Below are 11859 nucleotides of genomic sequence, written 5' to 3'. Positions count from 1 at the left end.
TATTTCCTCCATTGAAATGACTGTTTACTCTGTTTACGCTTGTTTACCCATGTTACCTGCAACAATTGGAAACATAAGAATCATTGGAATCAAAGTACTGGGAAAAAAGGCAAAGTGTTTCCAGAGCTGTAGTTGCAATGAGGGCTAGTTGGATCAGCTTTTGAGCTCAGAAGAGCAACCTGTCGCCAAGATGGAGGACTACTGTATTTGGAGTTCTAATGACCTTTGACCCCCGACAGTGAGAACAAGCCGAAGAACGGAGGCATCTGTGTGGCCAATCACACCTCTCCCATCGATGTCATCATTTTGGCAAGCGACGGCTGCTATGCAATGGTGCGTACGTGTGTGTGTGTGTGTGTGTGTGTGTGTGTGTGTGTGTGTGTTTGGGTGTGTGTGTGGGGGGGGGACTCTTGACTTTGATCACAGCTGTACATATTTGTATAAAATCTGACTGCATTGGTGTATACTGGCTATCACCAAACCAATGAAGGATTGATAGACAAGCAAATTCAAATACGACTACAAATGTGTCTGCTTTCACTCTGTCAAGCACTGATTATGGCTACTACTGACTATTGATTATGGCTACTATTGACTATTGATTATGGCTACTACTGACTATTGATTATGGCTACTACTGACTGTATTGTTCTTGATTGTGTGTGTGTTCTCGTACCTTTTGTGTAGGTTGGCCAGGTGCATGGTGGCCTGATCGGGATCATCCAGAGATCCATGGTCAAGGCTTGTCCTCATGTGTGGTTTGAGCGCTCTGAAGTGAAAGACCGCCACCTGGTGGCCAAAAGGTAACACTACAGCTAAAAATCTTTTTTGTTGGAGCATGGTTGAGGAGGATGGTTATTTGAGCGTTTGACAAATAAAATATCCTCTTTGGCACCCCATTTCATAAAACAGCCAATCATATTTCACGATTTCACAGAATATTCGATTAGTGAATGATTTACTGCTATTTGAACGATGTGCGAGTACTGGACTCACAGACTTTGATTGAGAAATTCATGAGGGCTAAGGAGTGTCCCAATGTCAAATTTCAAAGGGTGTGAGGGTTTGAGTGCACACTTACCAGAGCCCTTTCCGTGTGTCTGCATTGGTGCAGACTTCACCAAAGGGTGTTACCCACAGTTCAAGGTGTTGTGACATTTACATTGTTGAACATCGCCAAGGTAGATGTGATGTCGTGAAGTGCTGTCCCAATCCCATGAATACCTATCTGAGCCCATGTGGCCTCACACACTCACACACTCACACACTCACTCACTCCGCATCTGAGATCAGTTAAGTCTGTGAGTCTTTAGTCCTTAGTCCTCAGGGCTCACTTTGGGACTCAGCCATTGTATTCTGGCAGTGAGGAGTAGTTGGCACTCATGCATGCGTAGGAAGACCAAAGTCTACAGAAACATCACAGAGCTGTAAAGCTGGGAAAGTAATATTGTGAGTGCTGAAGACAAGAGCCACATCCTGCAGCGGTAAGGAGTGTGTGTGTTGTGTCCAGACGCAGGGCACTGATCCAGCATGCACCTCTTCTCTCTGTCTGTCTCTCAGGCTGAGTGACCACATCGCTGACAAGACCAAGCTGCCCATCCTAATCTTCCCAGAGGGTGAGTGTGTGTGTGTGTGTGTGTGTGTGTGTGTGTGTAGCTGCTCATCCTCATCTTCCCAGAGGATGCATGTGTGTGTGTGTAGAGCTGCCCATCCTCATCTTCCCAGAATGTGTGAGTGTGTGAGTGTGAGTGTAGAGCTGCCCATCCTCATCTTCCCAGAATGTGTGAGAGTGTGAGTGTAGAGCTGCCCATCCTCATCTTCCCAGAGTGTATATATGTGTGTGTGTGTGTGTGTGTGTGTGTGTGTGTGTGTGTGTGTGTGTGTGTGTGTGTGTGTGTGTGTGTGTGTGTCCAGAGTTTCCCATCCTCATCTTCCCAGAGGGTGTGTGTGTGTGTGTAGAGCTGCCTATCCTCATCTTCCCAGAGTGTGTCTGTATGTGTGTGTCCAGAGCTTCCCATCCTCATCTTCCCAGAGGGTGCGTGCGTGCGTGCGTGCGTGTGTTCGTGTGTAGAGCTGCCCATCCTCAACTTCCCTGTGTGTGTGTGTGTGTGTGTGTGTGTGTGTGTGTGTGTGTGAGTAGCTCCCGGCCTCCACTCCCCCCAGAGCTCCTCAGCCGAGGCGACAGCTGAACACAGCAGCCAGATCATATGAGCAGAATCTGCCCCCATCTGGTAGATTCAGGCCATTACATGGTCTGAGGCATGCTAGGAAGTGAGGTCATTGGCTTACCCAGGTAACTTTGGGAGAAAACACTGATGTACTAAAGCACTCTTTCAAAGTTTAAGAAAGGAGTAGATCCTGTGCGCTTCTGCAAACTGGTGCATCCACGGCAGGGGACGAGCTGATCAAACTGAGGGGGGACACCGGAGCACCACAGACTTCATTTGCGTGTGTGTGCGTGTGCGTGTGCGTGTGCGTGTGCGTGTGCGTGTGTGTGTGTATGTGTCATTTTTTTTTGCAGTGGTGCACAGCAAAAAGACTAAAGTTTCCATATTGATTACATCTTCGTCACACACTCTTTTAAAGATCTAGTGGTTTCTCTCGAATTAATCTTGCTTTGCCTGGCAGAACTATGTCTGTGTCAGGGCCAGTTCATGCCAGAACTTCATCAGTGCCAGCTGGGGTCCAGCTGTGTGGTGTGATAGGTGGGAGGGGCGGACATGGGGCAGTGTGTGTTCTTGTGTTGTTGTAGTGTGACGACTGTCTCCTTCACCCCTCGTCTCGGCAGGCACCTGCATCAACAACACCTCTGTCATGATGTTCAAGAAGGGCAGCTTTGAGATCAACTGTGTCGTCTACCCCGTGGCCATCAAGGTAGGGGCATTGAGAGGCCAACAGTGTGTGTGTGTGTGTGTGTGTGTGTGTGTGTGTGTGTGTGTGTGTGTGTGTGATCAACTGTCGTCTACCCCTTGACTATCAAGGTGAGGGTACTGAGAGGCCAACAGTCTAGAGGAATATCACTGAAATCACTCATCCCTGGGTTCACTGGTGTTATGGAAATATGTGTGTGTGTGTGTGTGTGTGTGTACTCATGTAGTTTTGTGGAGCAACAGTAACATCACAGACTGACAATAGGTCGACCCGGTTTCATTTCCCGTCGTTGTGATGTTGCTGTCGTTAGGATGAAAACGTCTCCCAATTGTCAGTGAACTTTAAATGCAACCTTAAACCTTATATATAAAATGGGTATGAGAGCAATGAAACATTAATCGGTCCATGAATAGCTTAGCCTGTCTCAGCTGTCTCGATCGTACATCATCTCTGTCTCCTCAAATCTTTTATTCACTCTCTCTCGCTTTTTCACCCTCATTCTCTCTCTTCCCCCAACTCAACCCTTCTCTCTCTCTCTCTCTCTCTCTCTCTCTCTCTCTCTCTCTCTCTCCCTCTCCCTCTCCCTCTCCCTCTCCCTCTCCCTCTCCCTCTCTCTCTCTCTCTCTCTCTCTCTCTCTCTCTCTCTCTCTCTCTTCCTGTAGTATGATCCTCGTTTCGGGGATGCCTTCTGGAACAGCAGTAAGTTTGGGATGGTCACCTACCTCCTGCACATGATGAGCAGCTGGGCTATCGTCTGCAGCGTGTGGTACCTGCCCCCCATGTGGAGAGAGGTAACACATACACACACACACACACACACACACACACATACACACACACACACACCTCTCTGTCTCTTGCTCTCCTTCCCCCTGTCTCTCTCACATATATATAAACACTCCCTTAGACACACATACAGTATACACACACACACACACACACACACACAGACACACACACGCTCTGTCTCTGTCTCTTGCTCGCCTTCCCCCTGTCTCTCTCACATATACAGTATATAAACACTCCCTTAGACACACATACAGTATACACACAAGCTCACACATTCAAGTATGTATATTTCTACACTGTACAGACATAAGCATAAGTGTTCAATAAACAAAAGTGTTAACCTACATAAACACAGCTGTTACCCTCTGTTGTGCTGTCCTGTCCTGTCTTCACTGCATTTAGAAACTGTCAGTGCGCCCTCCGTTGTCATTCCTGTTCCTCTGTGCTGTTCCTGCGTGCTGTTCCTCTTTGCTGCTAATTTAGCACTGTGTGCTGTTCCTCTGTGCAGCTAGTTTACTTTAGCACTATGTGCTGTTCCTCTGTGCTGCTAGTTTAGCACTGTGTGCTGTTCCTCTGTGCAGCTAGTTTAATTTAGCACTGTGTGCTGTTCCTCTGTGCAGCTAGTTTACTTTAGCACTATGTGCTGTTCCTGTGTGCTGTTCCTCTGTGCAGCTAGTTTACTTTAGCACTATGTGCTGTTCCTGTGTGCTGTTCCTCTGTGCAGCTAGTTTACTTTAGCACTGTGTGCTGTTCCTCTGTGCAGCTAGTTTACTTTAGCACTGTGTGCTGTTCCTCTGTGCAGCTAGTTTACTTTAGCACTGTGTGCTGTTCCTCTGTGCAGCTAGTTTACTTTAGCACTATGTGCTGTTCCTGTGTGCTGTTCCTCTGTGCAGCTAGTTTACTTTAGCACTATGTGCTGTTCCTGTGTGCTGTTCCTCTGTGCAGCTAGTTTACTTTAGCACTATGTGCTGTTCCTCTGTGCTGTTCCTGTGGGCTGTTCCTCTGTGCAGCTAGTTTACTTTAGCACTATGTGCTGTTCCTCTGTGCTGTTCCTGTGGGCTGTTCCTCTGTGCTGCTAGTTTAGTTTAGCACTATGTGCTGTTGCACTGTGCTGCTAGTTTAGTTTAGTGCTACAGTATGTGCTGTTCCTCTGTCAGTATGTGCTGTTCCTCTGTGCTGCTAGTTTAGTTTAGCGCTATTTGCTGTTCCTCTGTGTTGCTAGTTTAGTTTAGCGCTATTTGCTGTTCCTCTGTGCTTCTAGTTGTGCTTGCATTGTGTTCTGTTCCTCTGTGCTGCTAGTTTAGCACTATATGCTGTTTCTCTGTTCTGCTAGTTTAGTTTAGCACTATGTGCTGTTCCTCTGTGCTGCTAGTTTAGTTTAGCACTGTGTGCTGTTCCTCTGTGCTGCTTGGTTAGCATTGCGTGCTGTTCCTCTGTGCTGCTAGTGTAGTTTACCACCCCAAACTCTCCTCTCAACAGGAGGGTGAAGACGCGGCTCAGTTTGCCAATCGGGTCAAAGCGGCCATTGCCAGGAAAGGAGGACTGGTGGACCTCCTCTGGTAAGTGCACCTTCAAAAAGCCCTTTCACATGAAACTCATACATGCATCAGAGGAAAATAACACTCAGCCTTCTGTAAGGGTAAAATGAGAGTGAAGTGTGTGTGTGTGTGTGTGTGTGTGTGTGTGTGTGTGTGTGTGTGTGTGTGTGTGTGTGTGTGTGTGTGTGTGTGTGTGTGTGTGTGTGTGTGTGTGTCTGTGTGTCTGTGTGTCTGTGTCTGTGTGTCTTCTACTTCTGTGTCTTAATGTGTATTCATGTGTGTGTGTGTTGCAGGGATGGCGGTCTGAAGAGGCAGAAGGTGAAGGAAGCTTACCGGGAAGAGCAGCAGAAACTCTACAGTAAAGTGCTGGTGGGCGACCAGGAGGGCGGCGCTACGGAGGAGGAGCAGCAGTGCCAGTGTGACCTCAGCGAGCCTGAGGAGGAGCACCAGTGCCCATACGAGCAGGACCGCTCGGCAGAGCACCAGGGGCATTCGCCTGGCACCGTGGAGGAAAACGGGCACTATTGCGAGCGCGTTGGCGTTGTTGAGGCTGATGGGCGTCATGGCGACCAGGCTGCCACTGATGAGGTGGATGGGCATGATGGTGACCAGGCTGGCACTGTTGAGATCGATGGGCGTCATGGCGACCAGGCTGCCACTGATGAGGTGGATGGGCACGATGGTGACCAGACTGGCACTGTTGAGATCGATGGGCGTCATGGCGACCAGGCTGCCACTGATGAGGTGGATGGGCACCATGGTGACCAGGCTGGCGCTGTTGAGGTGGATGGGCGCCATGGTGACCAGGCTGGCGCTGTTGAAGTTGATGGGCATTCTTATGACCACTCTGGCACTATGCAGGACCATGGGCGCCTCTGCGATCAGACTGGCAGTGTCGATGACAACGATGATGGTAGTGGGCACTCTAGCCACCTGACTGGCGGTGTGCCGGACGATGGGCACTTGCGTAAACGGACTGGCATCCGGGAGGATCCTGGGTGCTCCTGAGACCGAGCCAGCGGGCACTGCTGTCGAGGTTGCCACTGTGCCAATGACTCTAAATGCCAGCGGACTGGTGCCTGCACCCCCAGGAGTGGGGAAAAGAGGGGGCCCACAGCGAGCCTAGCCCAGAATGGAGCCCCTGTGCTGGGCATTGCTGTGTGGAAGTGCCCCCAACAAGAGACTGGAGCCTGCTGGAGCTCTGTCTCTCTGCTGTCTTAAGTTCTCACGGGTCTCCTGATAGCATTAGAAGGAGTTGTTTTTGATTGTTTGTTTAGGTTTTTTTTTTTTTTTTTTTAATTATTATTATTATTATTAGGATTTTGCACACTTTGCACGATAAGCACAGGTATTAGTTGATTTTATTGAAGTTGTTCCGTAACATTTCAACTGAAGAATTAGTTTTATTTTTGTGATATTCTGACTACGTTTAAACTTTGTTCACAGGTGTTGAGGTCTACTGTTCTGCATGTTCAGGAGCAGGGGGTGTGTGATTGGGAAGAAGGGGTGTGCTCAGCACAAAGAGTGAAAGAAAGAAAGAAAGAAAGAAAGGGAGATATGAAATAATGAATGAAGACTGATAAAAAGAGGACAAAAAGAGATGATAAAAGATTACTTGGCCAGTCAGAGTTGACCTTTGAAACACAGTAACTGCTCTAATGTGCAGGGTGTTTGTTTTATTTTTTATTTAATTGTTTTTTAAATAAAAACACATCGTGTGCTCTTTTTAAGTCTTTATCTGTGTGCCTTGGTCCTTTTGCTGAAGTGTTATTTTTCGTTGTTTTTAACCTCTTCATTGAAAAATCATTGACAAGCAAAGTTACATGCTTCAGTTCGCCTTTATCCAGTGAATTACATGTCATTCTTCCATTCTCATAATTGGTTTGCAATTATGAGAATAGAGATACATTAAAATGCGGCAGACATTTGTGATGACTTCATTGTTGCTTCCTGTGATTGTTAACAGTTTTATAACGACCAATTTGAATTGGATGAATATAAAAGCTCAAAGAAAACACATGCGCCACATTCCTGGCTCTAAGTGTAGCAATATGGCACTAATCTGACTTTGTATAGCCCCCTGGATGTGTGTGTGTGCGTGTGCGTGTGTGTGTGTGTGTGTGTGTAACATCCTGGATAAGTGTTCAGCAGAGGTGAAGACAGGCCTGCTCATATCCGAATGAAACTCCAGTGCATGGGTATGGGCGTGAGTCCTGCCCTTAATTCACCTCTGTGTCTGAAAGGGGACCTATGCGGAAGGTATGCTGATGTGATAGGAGAGTATACTGTGTGTGTGTGTGTTTATGTGTTTATACACATGAACTCTACAGGGTGTGGAGACGCAGAGGCATCCGGAGATCTCTTGAGGAAATTCTCTGATGTCCAAGATGATGTCTGCACACGGCTGATCTGCACGTCTAGAGGAAGACTGCCTGCTCTGACACAGGTCCCAGTACAGGAAAGTGTGTGTGTGTGTGTGTGTGTGTGTGTGTGTGTGTGTGTGTGTGTGTGTGTGTGTGTGTGTGTGTGTGACTCCAACGGTCTTGTGATGCACAGGGAATGAATAACAAAGAAACAGGCTCTGTTGGAGAGAAACATGTTAAGAATGGCATGATTGTGTGTGTTGGATATGGGCCTTTCATCCTGTGTGTGTGTGTGTGTGTGTGTGTTTCTCTATATCTGTGTATCCCTTTGTGTGGGCGTATAGAAGGAGCCTATCACTTCCTTGGGCTGTTCCCACTCCTATCTGCAGATATTGTAGATTGTGCTCTGCTTTCCCATCATGAGTGTGTACATAAGTCACTTACAGTATGTAGCACACAAAGGCCTAAGCTCCTTACCAGGGTGGGACCATGTCATTTAATACCCAACAACATCATATCATCACGTCAGGCCAACACGGCTATTACGCAGGCATGATTTGGGGGGGGTTGCGTATCTACATTTACAAATAGGGCAGCGCTGATAAGGAGAGAAAAAAAAAACCTCCTTTGTTTGACATCTTCTGAAGGAATAGACACATCTCATGCAAGAACAAGAGTCTTTCTAGGTCGTCAGTTGTTTTACCCACAAACACACACACACACACACACACACACACACACACACACACACACACACAGAAGGAACAGTATTAACATGACTGTGATTGCTGCCAAGGCTGCGTGTGTGCGTGTGTGTGTGCGTGTGCGACAGAATGGGTCATTGGAGTAGATAGATCCTTTGTCTTTAATTTGAAAAACAATAGTCTGAACAAATCAAAACCTCAGTCTCTCTTTGCTCGCATCTTTATGAAAAGACATTAATGGGCTGTGTGCTTGTGTTCCTGTGGCCCATTCTGTTGGAGGCCTGTCAGGAGAGACAAATGAAAAATGGATTTGATTAGAATTTCAAACCGGCCCTTGAATGCCAGAAGTCTGATGTCATGAGGAGAGATGTAAAAGTCCCACTTCAGAAAGTGAAGGTCCTGCCATGTATTGGTTCTTCTACCTGTGCATTTTTACATGTGATTCCTCTAATTAGCTGATCTATCTAAGAGTAATGTCAGCTGATTAAGTGAATGGTTGGGACAAAAACGTGGCAGGACTTTTACACCACTGGGGTGTGTTTCCCAAAACCATAGTTGCTCACCTGTTAGTTAAACTTAGTTAACTTGTTTAGCAATGATGGTTTTGGGAAACGCACACCTGGTTATGAGGGAGTCCTCCGTTGGGGGCATGAGAGAGGTTTTGGGTCAGGAGTGCTGAGAGTCTTCTTTCATGGCACCCTTTCCAGATAGCACCAGTTCGACTTGGCCGTGTGAGAGATCTGTGTGCAAAGTCAGGTCAGTGGCGGCCATTTGCAGAGCTGACCGTTGGACGGATGGAGACCTGAGGCTCCTTCCGTGACGTTGCAGTAACCTTTGAACCTGATCGTCATCGCTGTTGGGGTCCAGTGGTTTGTCATAGTCCCCGTCCAGTGGAGGTCCGTCCTGAACAGGTTTGACTCGTGTTCTCCCCAGTTCTGACCCGACTGTCTTTCTCCACTTAGTCCGGCGGTTCTGGAACCACACCTGTACGTGAAGATACAAAGTGGATCTTATGGGACCACACCTTTAAAGATACAAAGTGGATCTTATGGGACCACAGCTTTAAAGGGACACTTCACTGATTATCATCATGCTTTGTATCTTTAGAAAACCAGTTATGTTTCTGAATGGTCGTGCATCATTCCCTCAGTTTGCTTTGAGATGGGAGAAATACGTTTCCTAATTGTTTCCTTCAAGTTCAAACAGTTTTCCCTCAGTTGCTTTCTCCATTTCCTTCCTTTTTCTTGGATAAACATTCACTTATATCTGAGCCCAAACTTCTGATCAGCATGTACATGAACCGAACCAGGAGACAAACTTGAAGTTGACATACAATGTTAAAGACTTCCTGATGTGTGTAACATTGAGTGATTGGTGATAAAACACTATGCAATGCAATCTTTTCTGTGCAGCCTGTGGTCACCTGAGCTCACCTTCACCTGAGAGTCTGTCATGGCAAGAGAGAGCGCCAGCCGTTGTTTCTCCGTGGAGGACAGGTATTTGTTCTTTTCGAAAGCCTTCTCCAGGGCGAATATCTGGTAGCCACTAAAAGTAGGTCTGCTGTGCTTCCTCAGGTGTGATTTCTTGTCTGGCCCTGAAACACAGAACAGGATTAACACCCTCCTTTCTCCATGGGATATCACTGTTATAGCTGTATCTTTCATTTTTTAATAGTTCTACCTTGTGTCTTTTTTGTTTTCTTTTTAATTGTTATGTACTTTTAGTTTTTAAACTATTTTTAACTGTGGCTCGTTTATGCTTTATTTGCTGTCTCTCTGTGCTTTTCTTTCTGTAAAGCGCGTTGAATGACCCCCGTGTTTGAAATGAGCTATAGACATAAACCTGGTTGACTTGAAAGGAATTTTAGTTCAACTGCTCAAGAGAGAAACACAGTTTCTCACAATTTTGTCGGCAAAATGCTGTGAAAAGCTCATATTTACTCAGAAGCATCTATCATTCAGTATCTCCCACACGTTTCTCATCTGGCCTGTTCTTATACCTTTAACATTACATATGCTCATACAGTATGTGTGCGTATAGGACCCAGCACCATGTTACTGAGTGTGAGCAGAGAGGTTATATTATAGGACCCAGCACCATGTTACTGAGTGTGAGCAGAGAGGTTATATTATAGGATCCCAGCACCATGTTACTGAGTACGAGTAGAGTAGTACTGAATACCAGAGGTGGAAAAGTCCACCTTCAGAAAATACTGTAGAAGTCCAACCACAGATCTGTGCCAACCATTCACTTAAACCAGCTGATTCTAATTAGCACAACTCTTCAGCCAGTTAGAGCAGCTAATTGATGAGATCACCTGTGTTAAGTGCACAGGTAGAACCAATTAGCCCTTTTCACGGTGATGTCAGACGAAGCATTGCTGGGTATCCTCCGGCATGTCCAGCCGCCAAATACTACAGAAGAAGAAGAAGTATTCATGGGTTTCATCAGGTCCCTTTCCACAGGTGTATACAATCAAGCACCATGCAGTCTGCATTGATATTCAAGGTGCTTGATTGTATACATCTGTGGAAAGGGACCTGATGAAACCCATGAATACTTCTTCTTCTGTAGTATTTGGCGGCTGGACATGCCGGAGGATACCCAGCAACGCTTCGTCTGACATCACGTGAAAAGGGCTAATACTAAAATGTTGCTGAGTGGCACTTGCCTTCTCCCTGCTGCGCTCCTCTCCACAGCCCCGCGGCGTCATGCGTATTCCTCCCCTGGGTCCTAAAGTCCCCCTGCCCGAGGTCAGCAGCAGCGCCACCACAGGGTCGTGAGACTCCCTGGAGACTTGAGGCGGTAGTGTCAGCGCGGGTACCGAACGCCGACGGGGAGCCGAGTCCTGGGTATAGAAACGCTGTGCCCACGTGGGTGAGGATGCCGCTGCCCACAGCCCAGTGCCCATCGCTGTGCCCTCTGGCCTTGTAGAGACAGCTGGCAGACGCCGGAGGTGGAGGTGGAGGGCACAGGTGCTGCCGCGGGCAGTGCCCCTGGGGGAGGACGTCTCCGTACCCCCCCACCGAGAGGAACGAAGCAGGAACGGAGTGATCCATCAACGAGGCCTCCCCACCTGCCTTAGAGATCGTCCATATCGGTGGCAACACCGCTGCAGTCTCTGTAGGTGTTATACAGGTGACCGTGTTCTGAGTCCCTCCATAGTCATGTCTGAACAGAGGTGTGTGTGTGTGTCTGGGTCTAAGTCAGCAGCTCCCATCTGCATGTGTGTGTGTGTGTGTGTCAGCGTCTCCTCCTCCAGAGTAGTTCTCCTATAGTGCGGAGTCATGCTGTGGTCAGGGGAAACGTGAGGATGGTTGGCTGACTTTTCTGATTTGTGGGTTTCCTGCTGCTGACTGACAGCGACACAAAGGGCATGGCTGACTCCGCCCATCCACACACACACACACACACGCCTTGCGTTTTATCTTTAGCCCAGATAACGGCACCTGACCTGGGCCGGAATCGGCCCGAATCTGAGCCAAACCTGGGTGGTGCCGTTTGAGGGCGGTGTCACCTGTGCACATGTGGGCATCAATCTGCTGGGACGCTTGCCGACTGGGAGAAAAAGAAGCTGAGAGGAACACGGGTGTT

At 47.6% G+C, this 11859-nt stretch overlaps 1 protein-coding gene and 1 pseudogene across 4 annotated transcripts in view; one reads left to right on the top strand and one right to left on the bottom strand.

The window, feature by feature from the left end:
• The window catches only part of gpat4 (glycerol-3-phosphate acyltransferase 4), a 25755-nt gene extending 18822 nt beyond the window's left edge, over positions 1-6933 (top strand). For 2 of the 4 annotated variants that reach the window (XM_062554797.1, XM_062554796.1), the window contains 7 exons: positions 240-333; positions 688-803; positions 1561-1616; positions 2789-2874; positions 3534-3662; positions 5140-5219; positions 5492-6933. In XM_062554797.1, the coding sequence (XP_062410781.1) occupies positions 240-333; positions 688-803; positions 1561-1616; positions 2789-2874; positions 3534-3662; positions 5140-5219; positions 5492-6206 (1276 nt within the window). In that variant the 3' untranslated portion in view covers positions 6207-6933. The remainder of the gene's footprint in view (positions 1-239; positions 334-687; positions 804-1560; positions 1617-2788; positions 2875-3533; positions 3663-5139; positions 5220-5491) is intronic. The other 2 variants (XM_062554799.1, XM_062554798.1) reach the window with 2 other exon arrangements.
• Positions 6934-9017: 2084 nt separating this feature from the next.
• On the bottom strand, positions 9018-11324 carry LOC134101207 (homeobox protein Nkx-6.1-like; annotated as a pseudogene).
• Between the last annotated feature and the right edge of the window lie 535 nt (positions 11325-11859).

Source organism: Sardina pilchardus, chromosome 14 (assembly GCF_963854185.1).
Source record: "Sardina pilchardus chromosome 14, fSarPil1.1, whole genome shotgun sequence".
In the NCBI taxonomy this organism is placed as follows: Eukaryota; Metazoa; Chordata; class Actinopteri; order Clupeiformes; family Clupeidae; genus Sardina; species Sardina pilchardus.
The sequence above is the reverse complement of the archived record's forward strand: the minus strand, read 5'-3'. Positions and strand labels throughout refer to the sequence as shown.